The 25357-nt window shown below is 36.9% G+C and overlaps 1 protein-coding gene across 1 annotated transcript in view; it reads left to right on the forward strand.

Moving 5' to 3' along the window:
* CR1 (complement C3b/C4b receptor 1 (Knops blood group)) overlaps positions 1 to 25357 on the forward strand; it is a 186767-nt gene that overhangs the window by 2817 nt on the left and 158593 nt on the right. The window contains exons 2-5 of the mRNA XM_031935120.1: positions 7255 to 7434; positions 8064 to 8163; positions 13349 to 13434; positions 25051 to 25351. Of these exons, the coding sequence (XP_031790980.1) occupies positions 7255 to 7434; positions 8064 to 8163; positions 13349 to 13434; positions 25051 to 25351 (667 nt within the window). The remainder of the gene's footprint in view (positions 1 to 7254; positions 7435 to 8063; positions 8164 to 13348; positions 13435 to 25050; positions 25352 to 25357) is intronic.

The raw sequence follows: 25357 nt of genomic DNA on the forward strand, positions 1-25357 counted from the left end.
GAAGGAAGGAAGGAAGGAAGGAAGGAAGGAAGGAAGGAAGGAAGGAAGGAAGGAAGGAAGGGAGGAAGGAAAGAAAGAGAAAGAAAGAAGGGAGAGAAGGAGGTTAAGGAGGAAGGAAGGAAACCAATAAAACAATAAAGGGCAGGAAAAGAATGGAAGACAAAAAATAGAAACACAGAACAAGAGAACAAAGGCAACAAATAGAAACCAGTAACAAACACTAAACCAACTATACCAACAATAATTTTGAGTGTCAATGATCTAAATGCACCATTTGAAAAGAGATCATCAGAGTGGATCAAGAAACAAGACCCAACAATATATTGTGTACAACAAGACCATTTTAAATATAGACGATATATATTAAAAGTAAATGGATAAAGATATACCATGCTAATGCTAGTTATAGAAAGCAGGAGTAACTGTATTAATTTCAAACACAGCAGACTTCTGACCAAGAAAAATTATTAGGGATAAAGAGGGGCATCATATAATGATAAAGGGGCCACTTATCCAAGAAGACATAACAATATCCCATATGTATGCACCTGATAGAGAGACAAAATATGTGAGGCAAAACCCATAGAACTGCAAGGAGAAATAGATGGACTTACTATCATAGTTGGAGACTTCTATGATATCTTTCTGATATCAGAAAAGGTGCTGAAGTCTCCTTATCAGAAATGGGCAGATTCAGCAGGCAGAAAATCCATAAGGACATACTTGAACTCAACAGCACCATCAATCCACTTGGATATAATTGACATATGTAGGTGATTTCATCCAACAACAGCAGAACACATATTCTCTGGCTCACATTCATGGAGATAGACCACATTCTGAGCCATAAAATAGTACACAAATTAAGCTTTACCAGGCAGTGTTTAGCATAGGGTGAACTCTGGCGCCCTCATCTGGTCCTCATGTAGGATCTGGTTTGGTTATCCCTGCTAGGTAAAGGTGCAAGAAGCGAAGTTCCAATTTGCTTTCTGTGGTTTGCGATGTACTTTGGTTTACATATGCTCAGATGAGTGGATGTACGATTTATATTATCTATTTTAATATAAAATAACCTTCACATTTGGACAGGTAACATCAAAAGTGTCCTACACAGAAATACTGGGTGAAGATCCCTGTAATAAAACCAACTCCAGAAAACAAGAAAATGGCAGAGTTGACAATCCCTCTCATCCTCCCCACAAAGATACATGTATACACATTTTTTGTCAGAGGCATTAAGAGGAAGAAATGCTGTCAATCTAATCACAGTTGATCACAACTTGATGAAACCAAAAAATCTAGAAAGTATCATGAAGACAGTTGACATACAGCTTTACATTCACTACTGTGACCAGAGAAACTCACTGTGGCTGTTTTTTGTCCCATTAGATGCTAGCTAGTGATTGTGTTAAGTCATGATGATTAACAAAGCATTTAAAATGTTTATTTTATCTGTATTACATTTCAAAAAATTTATATTGAGGCATAAAATTTGTTTGTGTACATATATAATTTATAAATTTATATATTTTGAAAGTGCATGCTTTTTTTTTTTTTAAACTGAAAGAGGTGCCTAAGCAAAGCAAGTGCAAGTCTATTCCTTAAAGGGTAAGGATGCAGAATGGAAAGCAGGAGTGTTCTTTGGGTTGACAGCTCATATTTCAACAGACATGAAAGTCATTATGTGTTAATTGTGTGTATAGCACAGAATAAATCAGCTTGCTTTGAATGGAAGATCTGAACCAGGAGAATGTGAAAGTGGGCTGAGTCATATAAGACAAAACCCAAAAGGAGGTAACAATACATACCCACGAGAATGGCTAACATTAAAAAGATTGACTAAGCCAAGTGTTGGCGATAAGGTGGAGCAACTGGAATTATAATATACCGCTATTTGGCAGGTAAAATTATAACATTAACTTCAGAAAATAGTTCAACAGCTTCTTAAACCCTTAGACACACACCCTGTCATGTTACTCAGCATTTTACTCTTAGTTTTTTACCCAAGAGAAATGAAATCATATGTCCACACAAAGATTTATACATGAATTTTCATAGCAGTTTTGTTTGTAATAACCAACAAGTGGAAACAATCCAAATGTCCCTGAACAAGTGAATGGATAAACTAAATTAAGATATATTTATACAATTGAATATTACTCAACAACAAAAGGAAACAATTTTCATATGTGCAGCAATCTAGATGGATCTCTAATTATGTTGTGTAAAGGCTAAAACATTAAAAACAAAAAAAAAACCCCGAGTGATTTCCTTTATACAATAGGATATAAACGAAGTGATTCAGGTTATATGAAATTTTAGAAAGTCAAATCAATCTGTAGTAAGAGAAAAGCACCTGAGTGATTTCCTTTATATGACAGCATATAAACGAAGTGATTTGTGTTATACGAAATTTTAAAAAGTCAAATCAATCTGTAGTAAGAGAAAACCACCTGAGTGATTTCCTTTATACGATAGGATATAAACGAGGTGATTCGGGTTATATGAAATTTTAGAAAGTCAAATCAATCTATAGTAAGAGTAAACACGTTGAAGGTTGCCTAGGGAAGGAAGTGGATGTTTGGATGGATTACAGAAGGACATGAGGGAACTCTGTGGGGGTGGGGTGTATGATGGAAATATTTATTGTCTTCATTTTGGTGATGGTTTCACAATGCATACATATAAGTAATCGAATCGTGTACTTTAAATACTAATCAATCATTGTATATAATATATCTTGATAAAGCTATAAAAACTTTTTAAAATTATGGTAGGTCTTCAGTTTATGGAGTTTATATTAATGTATTTATCATAGGAACTAGCCGCAATTGAGGGATTGGTAATAAAGGAGGGAAAGGAAACTACATCAAGCTTTCTTTGTTGAAGGCTCATATATTCCTTTTTTGAGCTATTATACAACTTTACTTTTCATAATTACCTACACTATTCATATACTACTATGCAGGTAAGAATATTATGTAAGTAAGAGGAAGGAACTTCTTTCCAAGAATGGTTCATTCAATTTGTTTTGTTACTTTAGGTCTTGTTCTATCCTCTCATTGCAAGCTTTGCTGTGACATTTATCCTCTCTTAATACAGTTTTTGGCACTAGGCACTTCACTTGGAATTTCTTCCTTTGTCCAGCATCAATGGATAAGACAAATATCAAAATTGTATTTCATCTCATGTATCAATTAGAGGAAAGGGGAATGCATAACACTGAAAATAACAGGAACTGTTTTACTCATTTTTTTTTTTTTTACAGTGGTTCTCAAAGTGCTGTTACCTATCAAAATCAGCTGTGAAAATTTTTAAAAATGTAGACTCCTGGGCTCTAAACTAGACCAACTAAATCAGAGATTTGGGGGACATAGCTTGAATTCTTGACATTTTTTAGTTTTATAAGTAATTCTTCATTTGTTGTTCTTTGCAACAAATATGCATTGAGTGCTTATAATTATGTGTTAAGCACCAGGACTAGGTATTAATTTAGAGGTACAAAAAACACATCATCTCTTGCCTTTAAATTATTCATATCTAATATCTATTGAGAGAAATAGATCCTTCTAAAAGCACACAAAGATAAAAGGCACAAATTGTAATAACAAACAATTATTGATATGAAAGGAAAAGGAAAGGGCCTGACTCAGGATTATTATAGGGTGGGGTAGAGGGAAGTAGTTTAGATTCCAAATCCCTAAGAGCGTCAGGGAAGGCTTCAGATGAGATTGAGTGTGTTCAGGGTGGTATGGCCATAGACAGGCCAGGAAAGGCTTCGATAAGAAAGTACCATTTTAGCAGACATCTGGAGGAAGAATCGAAGTCAGAGCGAAGATAAAAGTGCATCACACAGAAGGAATGTCATAGACAGGGGAAAAATGTATGTCTTCGGGAAACTGAAAAAGGGGAAAGGGCCACACCTTGGTGAGGGGACCGAGTGGCACGAGATGAAGCAGGAAACGTAGACAAGGGTATCCTTGCTTAACAACTGCTGGCTTAATAAAGCAAATGTGTGATGATGGATACAGGCTGTCTGGGAAAAATAAGTGAGAAATATGAGCTTTCTTGGAGCATCATCCTTTGCTTCAGTAGAAAGCACAGAGTTAGGCTTCCAATTCTGACTAAAGCCATTGTCAACAGGGAAAAGGCAACCTTAGCAATTCTCCTCTCTGTCTGGGGTCCCGTGGGCACTATGATGGAGCTCATGAGATGCAAAAAGAGAAGTCCCAGGCTGAATTGGGGGCACATTCACTCAGGAGAGCTGAGGTCCCCAATCACTGAGGTCATCCAGTGCATTCCCGACAACATGGGCTCATTCCAAACTAGCTCTGCAAAGGAGCAGAAAATAAACTCTTGGAAGCAAAGCAAGCACTCCCACTTTAGCAGAATAATAGAATTTAACTCTTAGAAGTTCCCCCCCCCTTTTCTAAGGGTAATAATCATAAGTATAACTTATGAAGTGCCTTCTGTGTATGTGAGAGCATATACTACTTTTGATTCTCCCTACAAACCTGGTAGGAAAATATTATTCCCTTTATGAAGATGAAACTGAGGCTCAGCAAGATTAAGCAGTTTGCCTAAGACCTCATAGCCATTAAGTAGAAGACATTGGGTTCAAAGTTCAATCTATGAACCCAACATTTTTAACACTATATACCATTCTCTTTTTGCATTAGTTTTCTATCGCTGCTGTAACAAATTTTCACAAACTTAGTGGCTTAAGACAACAGAAATGTATTCTCTTCCAGTTCTGGAGGCTGACATCTAAAATAGATCCATAGGGCTGTGTTCCTTGTGGAGGCTCCAGGGGAGCAGGAGTTTTCTTGCTCTTTCCAATTTCCAGGGTCTGCTTCCATCCTTTGGCTCATGGCCTCCTTCCTCTACCTTCCAAACCAGCACCATAGTGTCTTTAAATATCTTACTTCTGTCTCCTTTCACCCTCTTGCCTCCCTTTTATGAGGACCCTTGTGATTACATTTAAGGCCAACCTAGATAACCCAGGATAATCTGTACATCTCAAGATTCTTAATCACATTTGCAAAGCCCTTTTACCATTACAGGTAACATTCACAGGCTTCAGGGGTCAGAACATGGATATCTTTGAGAGGTCCTTACTTAGCCTACCACACCTTTCCATATAGATTCTCAAAATTTTAGCTGAGCCTAATAGGGGAGTTCATTACCATTAGGGTCCAGTTTAGTAGCAAGTGCTTCCTTTAAGTGAAAAGGTGAAAGTTGTCCACTTAATAAGGAAAGGAAAACATTGTATGTTAAAGTTGCTAAGACCTAAGGTAAGAAGGAATCTTCTAACGATGAAGTTGTGAAGAAGGAAAAATAAATTTGTGCTACTTTTGCTGTCACATTTCAAACTGCAAAAGTTACAACCACAGTGCATGCTAAGTGCTTAGTTAAGAGAGGAAAGGCATTAAATTTGTGGGTGGAAGATGTGAACAGAAATGTGTTCTAGTTGACAGCTATCAGGTTTGGTACTATCTGAGGTTTCAGGTATTGGCTAATGTCTTGGAACATGGCCCCCACAGATACGTGGGTGACTACTGTATATTCAAAGTAAGCATTTATATAATGGGGAGTAGATCTCCCAACTCATTATTTATTTTTTATTTGTCCCACAAATAAAGTAAACAAAGTAGAATTTTAGGCAAGATTCATTTCTAGAAATAGAGATATTTTATTATAATAAAGAAGGTTGCTCTACCATAAAATATAGCAATTTAACTTTTTATAATCCTGATAACCTCAAAATATATAAAATAATAGATGGACAACATTATAAAAAGAAATAGACAAAGGAACAATAAATAAAATATTTTAGTACAACTCATTTAGTATCTAGTAAAACAAGTAGTCCCCCCAAAATCAGTAAGCATCTAGAAGATTTGAATAAATATTAACAGATTGGATTCACTGACTGATCTCATTACAAGAAAGAATTATGCATGATGATGGGAGAGATGAAGCCACAGCACAGGCACTTACTGATTAACTAAATTTTGAAGCTGTGAAATGCAGCTCCTCCTTTAGTGAACGATGATATAAATAGCTTAGTTTCCTTCAAACTAGCAGAGACTTTTTGAATGGATGGATGCTGATTTTTTAAAATGGAGCTTATTTCTGAGGCATCTTTTAAAGCAGGTTTCCTCAACCCCTGGGCCATGAACCGGTACTGCCCGGTGGCCCGTTAGGAATTGGCCAGAACAGTAGAGGTGAGCAGCCAAGCATTACTGTCTGAGCACCATCTCCTGTCAGATCAGTGGCAGCATTAGATTCTCATAGGAGCAAAACCCCTATTGTGAACTGTGCACACAAGGGATCTAGGTTGCATGCTCCCTATGAGAATCTAATGCCTGATGATCTAAGTGGAACAGTTTCATCTCAAAACCATTTCCCTGCACCCTCCATTCCAGGAAAAATTGTCTTCCACAAAACCAGTCCCAGGTGCTAAAAAGGTTGGGGATCACTGTTCTAAAGGAATCAGTCCTTTTGCTATTATTATTATTAAGATGGAATCTTGCTCTGTCACCCAGGCTGGAGTGCAGTGGCACAATCTTGGCTCACTGCAACCTCTACCTCCTGGGTTCAAGCAATTCTCCTGCCTCAGCCTCCCGAGTAGCTGTGCACAGGTACATGTACAGGCACATGCAATCATGCTCTGCTAACTTTTTGTATTTTGGGAGAGACAGGGTTTCACCATGTTGGCCAGCCTGGTCTCAAACTCCTGACCTCAAGTGATCCACCCACCTTAGCCTCTGAAAGTGCTAGAATTACAGGCATGAGCCACCACTCCTGCACCCCTTGGCTATTACTGAAGTGTTCTTTTTCTTTTTTGATCCCATCTATGTAGTATATTGGAGAGAAAGAGAAAGTAGAATGGGAATTTCAACAGGGTCACGTGGCTCACTCTTGTAATCCCAACACTTTGAGAGGCTAAGGTGGGCAGATGACCTGAGGTCAGGAGTCAAGACCAGCCTGGCCAACATGGTAAAACCCCATCTCTACTAAATATAATGAAAATTAGCCAGGTGTGGTGGTGGGCACCTGTAATCCCAGCTACTCAGGAAGCTGAGGTAGGGACAATTGCTTGAACCCAAGAGGCAGAGGTTGTAGTGACCCAAGATAGCACCACTGCACTCCAGCCTGGGTGATGGAGCCAGTCTCTGTCTCAAAAAAGAAAAGAAAAAAGTATGGTAATTTCTTCATTAACTTGGATGCTGCTGTGGTCTTGATCTCCAGGTCAATGCAATGCCCCGGAACGGCTTCCATTTGCCAGGCCTACCAACCTATTTGATGCATCTGAGTTTCCCGTTGGGACACATCTGAAGTATGAATGCCGCCCTGGTTATTATGGAAGACCGTTTTCTATCATCTGCCTAAAAAACTCAGTCTGGACAAGTGCTAAGGAGAAGTGCACACGTAAGTAACTCTGGAGTGGGAACCCCTCTGTTAGTCAAACATCTGTAAGATCTGATTCAATTTGTTCAAATTTTGTGACTGAGTTGCATATGACAATTAGTTTGCCAAGGTGCAAAGTATATAAGAGAATTATTCTTATAGATCATACCTTGTTACTGCTTTGAGTTCCTGGAGCCTTCATTACAAGTTTATTTCCTGAGAAACAGCCATCACAGGACATGATTGAGGGAAAATCCCCATTCACTGGGGGTCTCCCATTTACATGACTAAAATTAAGTAATGAATGGCTTGGGACAAGAAAGAGAAGTGGACTAAATAACTAAAAGATGTGATAATCTTGGGCTTTGAGATCTTCGGATTATACCAGTTGAATTGAATTACAGATAATAACAAAGTTTACATTTTTCTGGGAGGCATAATATGGGAATGAAACAGATCTGAAAGGGAAGTTTTTCATGAAAGGGAGCTGATCCCAAGGTAGTCTAGTGAGTTTCCTCAAGGTAGCAAAATCTGTGGAACCATCAGAACTGCATGTGTTCAGTAAGCTACAAGCAGGTTGAGACTTTATGTACTAAAAAAAATTTTCAGTTTACTCTACTTGGCTCCAAAATTCTGTTTCTTTCCTGTAGGTAAATCATGTCGTAATCCTAAAGATCCTGTGAATGGCATGGTTCATGTGATCAAAGACATCCAGTTCGGATCCCAAATTAATTATTCTTGTACTAAAGGGTGAGTCGGCATCTCTTGAACCAACATCTCTGGTTCTAGAATTCTAACACAGTCACGCTACCTTCTAGTCACATCTCAGAAAGGACAAGTAAACTATTAGCATCTGCTCTTCAAAGGCTTCAACACAGGCGTTTAGCTCCTGACTGAAATGAGCAAATGTATGACAAGATCGGGGGAAAATCATCTGTATCCTTGCTGGAAACCAAGGCTGTGCAAATATGAAAAGTGTGGCATTCATTAGGTGGGAAGGACGAAAATGGGGGAAGAGTATAGTCAAAGCACACAAACAGCCTTAACCCAGAGTAGACATTGCTGGGAAAAAAGGAAGGCCATTGAGTAGCAGTGTGAGAGAAATCTTAATGGTCATAGCATAAGTAGTTTGCTAGGGCTGCTGTGACAGAGTACTCCAAAATGGGTGGCTTAATACCAATGAAGTTTTTGGAGTTCTGTTCCGGAGACTGAAAGTGCAAAATCAAAGTGTTAGCAGAGCCATGCTCCCTCTAAAACCTGTAAGGATGGATCCTTCTTTGCTTCTTCCAGCTTCTGGAGCCCCAGGCCTTCCTTGGTGTGTAGCAGCAGAACCCCAGTTTCTGTCTCTGTCCTCACATGACTGGCTTCCCTCTGGATCTATGTCCTCACATGCTGTTCTCCTGTCTGTGTATGTCTGTCCAAAGTTCTCTCTTTTAATAAGGACACCAGTCATATTGGATTAGCGCCCACACTAACAACTTCATCTTAACTGGATTGCCTCTCCAAAGACCATATTTCCAAATAAGATCACATTAATAAGCACTGCAGATTAAGACATCAATATATTTCGGGGGTGAGGGGGATACAATTTTCATTCATTGCTGGTAGGAATGCAAAATGGTACCATGACTTGGAGAGAGAATTTGGCAGTTTTTTTTAATAAAACTAAACATACTCTTACCATATTATCCAGCAGTTATCCTTTTTGGTATTTATCCAAAGGAATTGAAAACTCATGTTCACACACACACACAAAAAAAAATCTGCACACAGATGTTTATAACAGCTTTATTCATAATTGCCAAAACTTGGAAGCAATCAAGATGTCATTTAGCAAGGGAATGAATAAACTGTGGTACATCCATACAATAGAATATTATTCAATACCACAAAGGAAATGAACTATCAAGCCATGGAAAGACATAGAGGAACCTTAAATAGTGAATCTTTTTTCACTACCACTAAGTGAAAGAAGCCAACCTGAAAAGGTTACATAACATATGATTCCAAGTATATACTATTCTGGAAAAGGCAAAACTATGGAGACAGTGAAAAGATCAGTGGTTGTCAGGGGTTAGGGAAGAAGCAGGGATGAATAGGCAGAGCACAGAGGATTTTGAGGGTAGTGAAACTACTCTGTATGATGCCATAACAGTAGGCACATGTCATAATAAATTTATCCGAAGTCATATAGTGTACAATACCAAGAGTGTACTCTAATATAAACTATGGACTTGGGGTGATCATGATGTGTCATTGTAAGTTTATCAGTTGCAAAAAGTATGTACCACCCTGGTGAAGAATGTTTATAATAGGGGAGGCTATCCATGTGTAGGGGCAGGGAGTACATAGGAAACCTCTGTATCTTCTGTTCATTATTGCTGTGAACCAAAAACTGAGCTAAAACACAAAGTCTATTTTTTAAAACTGCATAGACATAAATACACAGGCACATGTGCATAAACAGACATGCACACAAATAAGTACAGGTAAAACAGGAAATTTGAACAAAATTTGTGGATTAGAACTATGTCAATATCTTAATGTTGATGTTGCACTATTGCTTTGCAAAATGTTATTATTAGGGGGAAATTAAGTAAAGTGTACCTGGGATCTCTCTATACTATACCCTGCATGTGAATCTGATTATCTCAAAATAAAAAGTTTTTTTTAAGTTCTTACTATATTTCCAAGGGGATGGGCTTCCCCTCAGATCACTACCCCTTTTCGGGGAGCAATAAAGTAATCTTCCTTGGAAAATATAATCCTGCTAAAATTTCTCTGTCTCTGCCTGTATCCGTGATACCTTATGTCCTCCACTTTGGAATGCTGACCCCATTCATTGGAGTTTTCCATGTGGCTACCTTTAAGCTTTGTGCTCAAATAAACTCTATCCTTAAATATATTTTCTGGATCTGATTATTTAAGGTTGAAAATGTGCTAACTGCCGGGTGCAGCGGCTCACACCTGTAATCCCAGCACTTTGGGATGCTGAGGCGGGTGGATCACCTGAGGTCGGGAGTTCAAGACCAGCCTGACCAACATGGAGAAACCCCGTCTCTACTAAAAATACAAAATTAGCCAGGCATGGTGGTGCATGCCTGTAATCCCAGCTACTCTGGAAGCTGAGGCAGGAGAATCACTTGAACCTGGGAGGTGAAGGTTGCAGTGAGCCGAGATTGCGCTATTGCACTCCAGCCTGGGCAAAAAGAGTGAAACTCCGTCTCAAAAAAAAAAAAAAAGAAAGAAAGAAAGAAAGAAAGAAAGAAAAAAAGAAAACGTGTTAACCTAAATAATTTGCAAAATTTGTTTTTTATTCTCCTTTTTTCCTAACCCATCCACCTGGTTCAAGGCACATAGATTAAGAAGGAAAATGGAAATGGGACTAATATCCCAGGCTTCACTATCCCTCTTCGGGCCCTGGGGAGGAGACTCCCAAAAGTCTAGACATGTTTACCCACATGCTGTATGTGGTTTCTGGTAATGAAATGATCATGGCTTTTCCTGAACCATGGCTTAACTTTGTGAATCCACAACTCTCTCTTCCCCAGGAGATCCAAAAAGATAGGGTAGGATGTAAAGGCTTCAATCTGTTCAAATGGATATGAGAGCTTCCCTTACAATAAGTAGCATGGATTTCATCTCTCTGCTTTACTTCCTCATGAACATTCTGAATGAGAGGTGTTCAAACTATTATTTGTTCAATTGCTTAATCTACTTTGAGAGACAAGTTTAATAAATTAAAATATTTTTCTATCTGTTCCCCTTGATCAGTGAACATAAAGTTATATTTTGACTCATATTTAAAATGTTCAGTACTACAGCACTGAACAATAATATGGAAGAAAAAAAATGTCAACTTAAATTTGAACTTGCTTCACCATTCCTATCCCAGCCCCCGTAATTAGAAAATCAAAAAGAACACTTGGAGAAATAACCTCAGTGAGGTCAAAAGCCATAGGAGTCTCCAGGATCCCTTGTTCCTAAGACAAATAGACAGAAGGAGGCGCACATATAGGATTGTAGCCCTTCTTCACTTCATTTGTTCACATACTTCATACTTGTGTGTATGTCTGTTGGCAATGCAATCGAAAATGATTTCATTTTTGGTGGTATACTAGAAGGCATTAAAAAACAAAATGAGGCCGGGTGTGGTGGCTGTAATCCCAGCACTTTGGGAGGCTGAGGTGGGCGGATTACTTGAAGTCAGGAATTTAAGACCAACCTGGTCAATGTGGTGAAGCCCATCTCTACTAAAAATGCAAAAATCAGCCAAGTGTGGTGGCAGGCACCTGTAGTCCCAGCTGCTCAGGAGGCTGAGGCAGGAGAATCTCTTGAATCCAGGAGGTGGAGGTTGCAGTGAGCTGAGATTGCACCATTGCACTCCAGCCTTGGCGACAAGAGTGAAAATCTGTCTCAAAAAAAATAACAACAACAACAACAACAACAAAATGATATTGAAGTCATTAATAAGTACATCATAAATCACTACTATAATGTACAGTGCATCAAGTGTCTTCAGAAGCACCCACTGTTGTCTCACTATTTGTTTGATCTCCATTTGGCACTGTTTTGTTGTTTGAATAAAGCTTTATATTGCCAGGTTTTCTTACATACTCATAAAGCAAAGTTCTCCGCTAAACCAATAACCATGACTGTTATTTGATACTGCTTCATTCCTTCGTGTATAGTACTATCAAGTTTAACCCTACCCTCACTATGACTAGTTTCACCCAACTATCTATCACAACAGAGTCTAAGGTGAAGTAAAATAAATGTCATAAATTATTCCACATTTATGGCACACTTTGAACAGTTTGAGATATACTAATTGAGAATTGCTGACTTTAATATTTTAAGTATAAAATGAGTGTTCAATTCTTTTTGGTCAGCCTGGATTTCCTTTGCTTCTAGTTATGAATCCTCTTCCTCCCTTCCTTCCTCCCTCCCTTCCTTCCTTCCTTCCTTCCTTCCTTCCTTCCTTCCTTCTTTCCTTCCTTCCTCTTTCTTTCTTTCTTTCCTTCTTTCTTTTCTCTCTTTCTTTCTTTCCTTTCTTTCTCTTTCTCTTTCCTTCTCTCTTTCCTTCTTTCTTTCCTTCCTTCCTCCCTCCCTCCCTCCTTTCTTTCTTTCTTCCTTCCTTTCTTTCTTTCTTTCTTTCCTTCTTTCTTTCCTTCCTTCTTTCTTTCTTTCCTTTTCTCTTTTTTTTTTTTTTTGAGACAAGGTCTTGCTTTTTTGCCCAGACTGGAGTGCAGTGGCATGATCAGCGCTCACTGCAGCCTCAACCTCCCCAGCTCAAGCAGTCTTCCTGCCTCAGTCTCCTGAGTAGCTAGGACTGCAGGAATGTGCCACCATGCCTGGATTTTTTATAAATTTTTTGTAGAAACAGTGCCTCACTGTGTTGCCCAGGCTGGTCTTGAACTCCTGAGCTCAAACAATCCTCCTGCCTCAGCCTCCCAAAATTACAGGGGTGAGCCACTGTGAATGGCCTATTTTGGCCTTCTTTGATGAATCTTGTTGATAAAAGCCCATCCATGCATCCATACATTCACACTTTTAAGGCAAAGAAATACATGCAACATGACTATATACACACACATATACATGTATATATATGACAGCTTCCCTGCACTCAAGAAGTTTGTGTTATCTTTCAAAAAATGAAATTTGTAGGAAAAACTGTAATTCATCTTAGATTTGCATAAAAAGTGTCATAAGGTAATAAAGAAGAGAAAGCTCATCCAATTGAGAAGGTAAGAAAAAGAAAGTCCAAAAGTCCCAAGAAGAATGTGAAACTTGGGAAGGTAATAGATAGTCCTTTGACAAGTGGAAAACGTCCCTCTGAATTCTGTAACAGTGTAATCTCTGGAAGTAGTAACTTAATTGGATAGTTGACCTGTGTCTTTGGAACCTAATCTTCCTTATTTTTTGCCTCTAGACACCGACTCATTGGTTCCTCTTCGGCCACATGCATCATCTCAGGCGATACTGTCATTTGGGATAATGAAACACCTATTTGTGAGAGTGAGTTGAAATATCCCTTCCTATTTCTTTTACGGATACATTCTAATTTTTCTCTGGAATAATAAAAATCTTAACCGAATTCCTTCTGTGCAATCTGTCCTTCACATGGCTGAAGACAGTGGTAATGTTCTCGAATATTCCTACAGGGTTCCTGGCAACTCTTAAGTTCTTCCTTATCCTGGGATGTGTCTTTGCTAATTCTGGGGGCTTAAATACATAAAATCCTTCAAACTTGATTTTACTTCAATAAACTTGAAATTATGGTGGTTCTACCACCTCCAGTATAATAATCATCCTGCTTGGCAAATCAGTAAAGATTTTTAAAATTTATGCTCTTCAAGGTTAGTGAAGCTGTGAAGAACCTGGACTCTCACATATCACGAGATCAACACATCCTCTCGAAAGGCACCATGCACTATTAATCTCAGAAATGGGCATATATTTTAACCTACTTCTTAGAAGTTATACTTACGAAATAATCACACACTTTTTAAAGCAGTTTGGTATAAACTTTTCATTGCAGCATCATTTATATTAGTCAAAATGTTAAAGCAACCTAAATATTTTAAACTATGAAATAATCTACTAGGAGGAAAAAGATGTGTTCAAATGACCACTATAAAGAATTCCCAAAGAAACATAAAATAGCTATGCAGAATGGAAAAAAGTATATCCATACACTGGCATGGTATTCAGCCATAAAAAATGATAGCATAAAGAAGCACTTAATGACTAGAAAGAGATATGCTTTATGTGGAAAAGGAATCAGATGAATGGCATATATGGCAAGATCTCATTTTATTAAAAAGTAATATACCTATGTAGTGAGGGCCAGGCTGAGGCTGAGAGAAACACAGTGTATAACATCTTTGTCTTACTGTTCTCTTTGGCTAACTTGGGGACTTTTCTTCTTTTCTTCTTGGCATTTAAAAATGTTCCTTTTACTAGAAAGTTTATGAGCTTCAGAATCTAAATTTACAAATGACATTGGTCACACATTTATTGCTGTTATCCACTTTAAGAAACAATTTTGTTATTTTGTAAAACAAATTGGGAAACCTTTCATCTTATTTGAAATCTATAATAAGATGACATGGAATTGGAATAGAAATTTTCTTGGAAATATGAAAAAAATTAGCAAAATAGAGAAAACAAAAATATAATAATATATTTTAATATAACCTATACCTATATCTATGTTTTTATCTCTATTTCTAGTTCTGTAAACTCTCTATATCCAAATCCTGGTAAATGACTTCAGGTCTTCTTGGAGAAGGCTAGGGGAAGATTTACAATACATGCTTTTGACAGTGTAGCAGGTGCTTCCTCAAAAGGATCCAGTCTCCCATCCATTCGTGCTGCTCTGGGTCTATAAACTGTTTAAGTCTAGGAATTGTTGATGAACAATGAACTTCTTTTGCAATAATTCAAGTCAGACTCTTATTCACTTGACCTAAATCTCTTCCCCTTATACACATCAAGGAATACTTTAGTCGGCTATCCATCTACTTCAGTTTTAGAGACTCCATGATCAATTAGCCCAGTAACAATATTCTCTTCAGTCAAATCATTCTGATTGCTGTTTCAGCTCTAATATCCATCACAAGAACCACCATTGTCTCTGGCAATTAAGTGCTGCCACTTGGACTCTGCCAGCCTGAGGTCCTTTGGTCCCCAAGTGAATTCAGAGAACCCAGTTCAATGGTAACACTTCCCATTGTCGTTCCTGCCCTACAGAGAATGAGCCATCACAGAGGATGCTGAAACTCCCCATGTGAATGTATTTCTCAAGCCTCTGGTGAAAGGTCTATCTTCTGAACCCTCCACTCCTGCACTGTGCCTCACCAGCTCTATCCAAGGATGACCTTCAGAGTGAAATTGCTGTTGCTTAACTTCTGCCTCTCAAATATCGGCTAATTTCTCATGCTGTAACCCTAGTCCAGAACCATACAGAGAAACTAAGTCTGGAAAACTTAATTCCAAATTGGCCTGGTTGACGCTATACAAAACCCCCAGATAATTATAATTTTATTTAACTCTTTGTCTTCTTTTTTTCTTTCCCTCCCTCCCTCCCTCCCTCCCTCCCTTCCTTCCTTCCTTCCTTCCTTCCTTCCTTCCTTCCTTCCTTCCTTCCTTCCTTCCTCCCCTCCTTCCTTATTTCCTTATTTTCTTTCTTCTTTATCACACTGGCTAGGACCACCAGTATAACATTGAACATTGGTACCAATAGATGCCATCCTTGTCTTGTATCCACATCTCAAAGTTAAAGTTTAAAACATTTCACCATTAAGCTGGTGTCTACTGTAGGCTTTTTGTAGATAACCATTTTTGAAATAAGGAAATTCTCTTATATTCTTCATTGTTAAAAAAAATTTGGTATTTGAATCATGTTGAAGTTTATCAAACACTTTAGTTTCATATATTGATGTAACCATATCTGCTTCTCTTCTACTGTTAATGTAACAAATTGTTTTGAGTACATTTTCCAAAGGCAAATGATTTTGAATTTCAATTTTACATTCTTAAAATAAATCATCTCGGTCATAATATTTAATCATTTTTATATATGGCAAATATGCTTTTATGATACATTTTAGATGTGTCTATTAAAATATAATTCATGTATCATAAAAGTTCCCTTTTTAAATTATACCACTTAGTGGTGTTTAGTACATTCACAAAGTTGTGTGTTACGGTCCGAACGTTTGAGTCCACCCCAAATCCATATGTTGAAATCCTTACCCCTAAGGTGATGATATTAGGAAGTGAGGCCTTTCAAAGATGAATAAGTTGTGAGAGCAGAGCCGTCACAAATGGGATTAGCGTCCTAATAAAAGAGGCCCAGAAGAACTCCTTTTGCCCTCCCACCATGGGAGGAGATGCTGAATCTGCCAGTGTTGGTCTTGAACTCCCCAGCCTCCAAAACTATGAGAAATAAGTTTCTACTGTGTATAAGCTAACCAGTTTACAGTGTTTTGTTATAGCAGCCCAAATAGACTAAGACATTGGGCAACCAACACTGCTAATTAATTCCAGAACACTTTCATCATCCCATTCCTAACATATTTGAGAGATTAGACTATAATTTTCTTTCTTGTAACATCCTTAATAAGATTTTGATATCAAACTTATGACAGTCTTATAAAGTCAGCTGGTAGTGTTTCATATATTTGTTTCCTAGTAAGGGTTTATATAAGATTGGTATTATTTCTTCTTTAAAAAGAATTCACCAGAAAAGCCATATGGCCTGGAGTTTACTTTGTTGGGAGGTCTTTTTTTTTCCCCCAACTATTTTCCTGTACCATGTAGACTTTTTGCTGAAGTATAACATATATATATATAGTAAAGTGCACACATCTTAATTATGCAGTTCAATGGATTTTTACAAAGTAAACGCATCCATGTAAAAGGCACTCAGATTAAGATATAGAACACTATCGGCAGCCCAGAAGCCTTCTCGATGCCCTTTCCCAGCTATCTTCCCAAAATAACCAGTATTCTCATTTATAACACTGATAGTTTTGCCGCTTCCTAAATTTTATGTTAAAGGAATCAAAAAATAGGTACTCTTTTGTGTCCAGCTTCATCTCAATGTTATATTTGGAAGAGTCATTTTTGTTTTTGCATGAAGGATTGTTGGGTCTTCTTTATGATTATGTTGTATGTCATCGATGATCCTGAGTACCTTTTCATATGTTTCTGAAGTGCCTATTCCAAACTTTTGCCTATTATTTACTAGTTTGTCTACTGTTTTATTGTTTTGTAGAAGTTCTTAAATATTCTCATGTTTTCTAATAAATGTAACACAAATATTGTCTTTCAGGCTATGGCTTTTCTTTTTTCCTTCTTAATGATGTTTTTTGGTTACGAAAGCTCTACATTTTAATAATATTCAATTTATGAGTCTTTTTTTTTCCCAGTTACTGCTTTTTCTATTCTACTTGAGCAGTTGGGCCAAGTGAGGTGGCTCATATCTATAATCACAGCATTTTGGGAGGCCAAGGCAGGAGGATTGCTTGAAGCCAGGAGTTCAAGACCAGCTTGGGCAGCAAATTGAGACCCTGTCTCTACAAAATAAATAAATAAATAAATTTAGCTAGACTCAGTGGCACATGCCTATAGTCCCAGCTTCTTGGGAGGCTGAGGTGGGAGGATCCCTTGAGCACAGGGGTTCAAGGCTTCAGTGAGTTATGATGGTGCCACTGCACTACAGCCCAGGTGACAAAGCCCTGTTTCTTATAGATAGGCAATTGATCTACTATCATTTATTAAAAAGACTATTCCTTGCATACTACAATGCAATACCACCATGACCATAAGTCAGGTGACCTTATATGTGGCTCTCATTCCAGAGAGGTTCTGTTTCATTGGTTTATTTGCCATACATTAGTTTATCTGCCATATTATAATGGCAAATAAACTATAGTCCTGCATTAAAATTTTAATTACTATCACATTACATTAAGATTTGATATCTGGTGGCATATATCTTCTAACTATGTGCATCTTCAAGATTTACTTGGTGATTCTTGGCCCTTTGCATTACCATATAAAATTTAGAATCAACTTGTCAATTTCCACATAAAGAATCCTACTTGAATTTGTAATAAGTTTCTGTTGACTCAGTAGATCAATTTGTGGACAAGTAATAAATTTACAGTTTTGAAGTTCAAATTTATGAATATGATATATCCTCCCATTTTGAAGTCTTCTTTAATTTCTTTTAATAATAATTGTTAATTTACATTATAGTCATGTACATATTTCATTATCTTTATTTTTACATCTTATTTTTAAAATTTCATTCTCTAATTATTTACTCTTAGATATGCACCTGTTTCATCTCAGCTCCAGCAATTTTGTTAAATTTACTTATAAATTGAATAGTTTACCTGTAGATTCTTTTGAATTTGCTGTGTAATTATGTCATCTGTGAATCTGACAAAGTTTTTACATTTTTTCCTTTCTTATGTCTTTTGTTTATTTCTCTTGCTTTATTGCATTCACTAGAACCTCCAGTACAATATTGAATAGAAGAGATGATACAAGGCTACAAGGTTTTTAATAGTCATCATAAATCATGATGTATGCTGTAGTTTTTGCATGATATCCTTTATTAGATTAAGGAAACTCCCCTTTATTTCTAATTACTAAAAGATTTATAAATGTTTGTTCTAATTGATCACTATGCATGTATTGAGATTATCATGTTTCTTTTTCACTCTGTTAATGTAATATATTACACTGATTGATGTTTAAAAGACAAACACTGAATTCCTAGAATAAACGTATGTCGTTTGTGATGTGTTATAAATGATTATCCTATGTATGGGGAGTATGCGTGTGTGTGTGTGTGCAGGATTGCTCATATTTTTATTGTAACATTGTAACATTGATTTAATGTTTAAAATCAGTCAAGGTAAACCTCACTTTGATCATTGTATCATCCTTTGGAAATATTACTGGATTCAGTTTCATATTTTGTTTAGAAAATTTGCATTTATGTTCTCAAGAGATCTTGGATTATAATTTGCTTTTATTTTAATATCCTTATCAGGTTTGGGCATCAAGATTATGTTGGCCTCGCAAAATGTGTTAAAAATTATTTATTTTTTCTAGTCTCTGGAATAATTTGTGTAACATTAACATTATTTTTCCTTATATGTTTGGAAGAAGTCAGCAGTGAAACAATCCGGACCTGAGGGTTTGTTGTTGCTGTTGTTGTCAGGATTTAATTTCTTTAATAGCTATAAAACTATTTATTATGTTATATCTTATTGAATTCATTTGGGTAAGTTATATTTTTCAAGGAATTTACTCATTTTATTTAGATTTCCTAAGTTATCAGCATAATGCTGTTTATTATATCCTCATATTAGCCTTTGGATGCCTGTAAGTTCTGTAGTGATACCCTTATGCTCATTAATTTCTGATATTGGTAATATCTTTTGCTTCTTTTTCCTTGATTAGTTTTACTGGGGCTTTATCAATTTTACTAAGCTTTTCAGAAAAACAACTTTTAACTTTCTTGTTTTCTCTTTAGTGTATGACTATTTTCTCTTTTATTGATTTCTGCTTTAAGCTTTGGGTACTACTCCATTCCTAAATTCTTGACACTAATTAATTTGTTTCCATCCTTTATTTTTCTAATATGTACATTTAACCTATAAATTTTTCCCTAAAACTGTTGTATTTATTTCCCACAATCTTTATATTTTTATTATCGTTGTACATAAAAGCTTTCTAATTTCCCTTTTAATATCTCCTCTGACCCATAGGCTATTTAGAAGGGCATTGCTTAATTTCTAAATATTTAAAGATCTTCTAGTTACCATTCTTTCATTAACTTAATCATTTGAGACCTCTTTAGATGTGTTTTATAACCCAGAATATGGACGACTTTGGTAAAATGTTACGTATGCACTTGAAACCAATGTAGTTATTTTGCTTCACTTTCTAGAAATGTCATTTAGGAAAATGTGGTTTAGAACAGTCTTTTTGCCCTCCACTTGTTCTCTCAGTTACCAAGAGGCATGTGTAAAATATCTGTATTAGTTTCCCAGGCCTGCTGTAACAAATTACCACAAACTTGGTGGCTTCAAAGAAGAGAAATTTAGTCCCTTAAGGTTTGGAGGCCAGAAATCCAGTTAAGATGTCAATAGGATTGGTTCCATCTGCAAGCTGGTTTGTGCCTCTCTCCAGACTTCCTTCCGGTGGCTGCTGGCAATCTTCGATGTTCTTTGGCTCATAGATGCATCATTTCCTTCTCGGCCTCCATCTTCTCGTCACCTTCTCCTCTGTGTGTTTCCTTTGCTCTTCTGTCTCCTGTAAAGACACTGGGCATGGATTTAGAGGCCACCCTGGCAATCCAGGATGGTCACAACTCAAGATCATTAACTTGATTGTATCTACAAAGACTCTCCAAACTGGGTCACATTCACTGGTTTCAGAGATTAGGACACAGATATTTTTTAAGGAGGACAGTGGTTATTCAACCCATTACAATCCCAAACTATGACTATGAATTTGCCTGTCTTTCCTCTTTGTTCTAGCAATCTTTACTTTATGTATTTTAAACATGTTATTAAATGCATGAAATTTTTGGTTTATTCTTTCTGCTGAATTGACTATTTTATCATAATGAAATGTCTCTCTTTACCTCTCATAATACTTCTTGCCTTAAAATCTACTTCGTACATTAACACAGCTACATAAACTTTTTTTCTTGTTTTCATATTATGTGTGTTTTAAATCTTTTACTTTCAGCCCTTCTTTGTCTCATATTTAAAACTTCTCTCTTATAAACATCATATAGTAAGGTTTTGTTGTTTTATTCAATCTTTCTTAGTTGTTCATTGGTGTGTTTGGAACATTTAAATTTAATAATAAAAATTTAAAATAAATAAATAATTTAATCTAGTTACTGATAAGTCTAACTCTTGATTATTTGTTTTCTATTTATTTCATGTGTTTGTTCCTTTATTCCTCATTTCTCACATTTTTTAATTTATCCAGTATTTTTATTATTCTATTTTCCCCAGTAGCTTTTAAGTTATTCTTAAATGACTACTCTAGAGACAGACATCCTTGATTTACTATAGTCTACTAAAATTGTGCTTTTGCCACTCTCCAAACAATGTAAGTACCCAAACTATTAATATTTAATTCCATTTGTCTTCCCCCTCTTTTTGTATTGTTGTCATACATTTTGCAAAAAGAAAAGCTTCAGCTGAATTAAATTTAAAAGAGTTTAATTGAGCAATGAACGATTAGCAAATCAGGCAGCCTCCTGAGCCAGAGTAGGCCAGAAACTCCAGTCCAGCTGCATGGTAGAAGAGGATTTATGAACAGAAAAAGGAAAGTGATGTACAGAAAACAGAAGTGAGGTACAGAAACAGCTGGATTGGTTATAGCTCAGTGTTTGCCTTATTTGAAGACAGTTCAAACAGTTGGCCACATTTGATTGGCCAAAACTTGGTGATTGGCATAAGAGTAGTCTACAGTCTGTTTACATCTTCACTTATTATAGTTCGCAGTGTACAGAGAAACCTTGAGGCTGAGCTTAAACTATGTAAGGCTTTAGGCTACACTTGATTTAACAAATTACATATATTCTATATTTCAAAGACACTATATTTCAAAATAAATAAAAACAGTATTTATTTGTATTTACACCGTAGTGAATTCTTGAATTTTTATGTTACTTCAGCATCCATTTAGAATATGTTTAGCTTTCTCATGCCAGAAGCAGAGCTTAGTTACCCTTATTGCCCTGTCGAGTTCTGTACCTCCTCCCAATTTTCAACGTGGTAGAGCCAGATATCTGCCTTATAAAACTGCCTCCTGGTGACCACCTCTCTATGGGACAGCTAGATAAAACCTACTTGACTAGCATCCCTGACCTCTGTGCCCTGCATGGACTTCGCAGATATGCTGCCGTGACCACCTCTCAGTCGCAGCATGCCTTCCTGGAACATGTGCCTGCTTTCTCTAAACTCACCAGTTAGAACTCCGCATGGGAGATGCCTGCTGGGTCATACTCTGGTCCCCAATAAAGGCGTTGGCCGATGGGACCCCTTCTCTCTCTCTCTCTCCATTCCTCACAGACCAAGCTTTGTATGATCTTCAGGCGTGCCGTGTACCCCCAGCCTGTAATAAAATCTTTACTTGCATCTTGTGTTTCTTCTAATCATTGAAGAGGTTTTCTCTATCATAAGGATTCTAAATGAAAACATACCCATATATGAGCTCTTTCTGGTGTGTTTCCTTCTTATTGCAATTCTATCAATTCTGTATGAAACTATTTTCCTTCAGCCTGAAAAAGTCTCTGGCATTTTTGTATTGTAGATCTTTTGACAACAAATTCTTTAAACATTTTTCTAATTGTGGTTCCTTTGAAGGTTATCGTCCATGTTTCCTGGTTTCTTTTAAAATGGATTACACTTTAAAATAGATTTTTTACAATATTACTGTGTTGTGTCTAGGTAAGAATTTCTTTGTATTGCTTGGGTTTGCATAGTTGGTTTTTTTTTTTTTTTTTTTTTTGACAGAATTCTCTCTTATCACCTGGGTTGGAGTGCAGTGGTGTGATATCTCGGCTCACTAGGTTCAGCCTCCTGGGTTCAAGTTATCAACCCACCTCAGCCTCCCAAGTAGCTGCGACTACAGGCCTGTGCCTCCATGCCTGGCTAATTTTAATACTTTTAGTAGAGATGGAGTTTCACCATTTTGACCAGGCTGGTCTCGAACTCCTGACAGGAGGTGATCTGCCCACCTCGGTCTCCCAGACTACTGGGATTACAGGCGTGAGCCACCACGTCAGGCCTGTATAGCCTTCTGGATCTGTAATTTAATGATGTCTTGCATCAGTCTTGGAGAATTCTCAGTTATTACTTCTTCAAATGTTGTTTATGCTCTGTTATCTCTCTCTTCTCATTGAGGGGCTTCAGTTAAACATGTTAGGCTTTATTCTTCTATGTAGTTAGTCTGTATTTTTTAATCTTTTTATTTATTGGTGCTTTGTTCTGAGTATTTTCTTCTGTTCTAGCTTCCAGTTCATTGATTTTCTTTCAGATTCTAATCTGCTATTAATCTCACACAAATTCTTAATTTCAGCAATCATATTTTACTTTTAGAATTCTAGAGTTTTTTTATTTTCCAAATCTGCCCTCTTCCTTTTTTTTTTTTTTTTTTTTTTTTTTGAGACAGGGTCTCATTTTGTTGCCCAGGTTGGAGCACAGTGGCATAATCACAGCTCACTGAAGCCTCAACCTTCACAGGCTCAAGCAATTCTCCCACCTCAGCCACTTGAGTAGCTGAGAATGCAGGTGTGCACCACCACACCTGCACACCCGGCTAATTTTTATTTTTATTTTTATTTTTTTGAGATGGGGTTTTGCCAAGTTGCCCAGGCTGGCCTCGAACTCGAGCTCAAGCGATCCACTCTCCTCAGCCTCCCAAACTGTTAGGATCACAGGCGTGAACCACCACACCCCACCCTGTTCTTTTTAATAGTTTCTAGTTCTTGCAAGTTTCAATTATACCCTTCAACAGGTCTGTAGTTCTAATGGGTCAGTTTCTGTCATCAGTAATTGTGTGTGTTATTTTATCTCTCCAAGTATCTGGTTATCTTTGTGTATCAGGAATTATATTTGAAAATGTGTCTGTAGAAATAATGTCAAGGCCTTAGATAACCCATCTTCTTTCAGATAGAATTTTTGTCTTGTTTCTGCAGGCATCTGGGGACATTAGCAATCCGGGACCACTCTAATTCAGTCTCAGGAACTGTGATTTTCTGGGGCCAGCCACAGTACCAGTACTTGAAGTACTAGTTCCAGTCTCTGAGACAGCAGATTTATTTTCAGTTAACCCTGATTACCACGGCCTAGTTCTTGTGGCCTCAGAACACATCAGAAGGTATTACCAGGCTTTCCATTAGGGGCAGGCCCTGGACTTCCATTGTTGTCCCTTAACTTCATGAGACAATCAAAAGTCTGTTCAGTCTCTCAGTTGCCCACTCCTGATACAGCTACCCATTCCCAAACAATAAGCAGCCCAGTTGCCAAGCCCAAATACCCAGCTCTCAACTGGATTTTCATCTTCTCCTAGACCATGGCCCAGGAATGCTTTACTAGTTTGTAAGCTTTCTGATGCCTTCACACATAAATTTTTTGCTTTTTCAGTATTTCTAGCCTTTTTTGAGGGTGGATAGTTGGAGCAATATTTTATTTGAATTACTATTACTAGAAGCAGAGCCTGAAAAATTTTTATTTTTAATTTTAATTAATTCATTCATGTCCAAATTTATCTGATTAAATTCACTCATTTTTAATTCCAAGTTTTTTGGGATTTGGGTTGAAGTAATTTTGTTCTAGTTTATAGCAATACAGTATACTATGTACTATTGCTACATTTTTAAATGTATTTAGGGGTTTTGGTGGACCAATATATGATCACTTTTACACAGATATCACCTTATGATATCAAACTTAGATTTGATGAAATGAGTTGGTAAACTTCATATCTTTTATATGCTGTGAAACCTTGAAATTACATTTGGAAGTATCTTTATGAATGAATTTTGGCAATTTGTATTTCCATTTATATCATTTAGATTTTCAAAATATTTAACCCCCGGTAATCTACAGTTTTATAAATGGTCTCATATATATAAAAATATGTTTAAATTCTTTTTCCTACTGTGTATATTTGTGTTTTCTCTCATCCCTTATAATTTATCTTTCAGCAAATGTTTTTGTATTTTATTTTTCTAAAAAAGCTAACCTCAGTTAATAACAAAAATGGAAATTAAGAAAGCAAATGGGAAAGAACAGGAGAAAACTGTATAAACTCTATAACACCATGATCGATCAAAGAGCTATTTAAAATGAAAAGAATGTGGATCGAGTGAATACATGCATGCAAATACTATAGCAAATCATATAAGTAAGAAAGGCAGGACACTGAAGTTACAACTTTATAAAAATGTAACCTTCTATTAGCAAAGATTAAAAGCAAATAATGAACGTAAAAATAGCTAAAGTTTAGTTACTCATGAGATGCTTGTCATTCATTATTTAAACTGACAGTTATTTAACTTTCTCTTCCTTTCCCCAGAAATTTCTTGTGGACTACCACCCACCATAGACAACGGAGATTTCTTTAGTGCCAACAAAGAGTATTTTCACTATGGATCTGTGGTGACCTATCACTGCAATCTTGGAAGCGGAGGGAGAGAGGTGTTTGAGCTCGTGGGTGAGCCCTCCATATACTGCACCAGCAATGAAGATCAAGTGGGCATCTGGAGTGGCCCGGCCCCTCAGTGCATTATACCTAACAAATGCACGCCTCCAAATGTGGAAAATGGAATATTGGTATCTGTCAACAGAAGCTTATTTTCCTTAAATGAAGTTGTGGAGTTTAG

Source organism: Piliocolobus tephrosceles, chromosome 1 (genome assembly GCF_002776525.5).
Source record: "Piliocolobus tephrosceles isolate RC106 chromosome 1, ASM277652v3, whole genome shotgun sequence".
Taxonomy (NCBI): Eukaryota; Metazoa; Chordata; class Mammalia; order Primates; family Cercopithecidae; genus Piliocolobus; species Piliocolobus tephrosceles.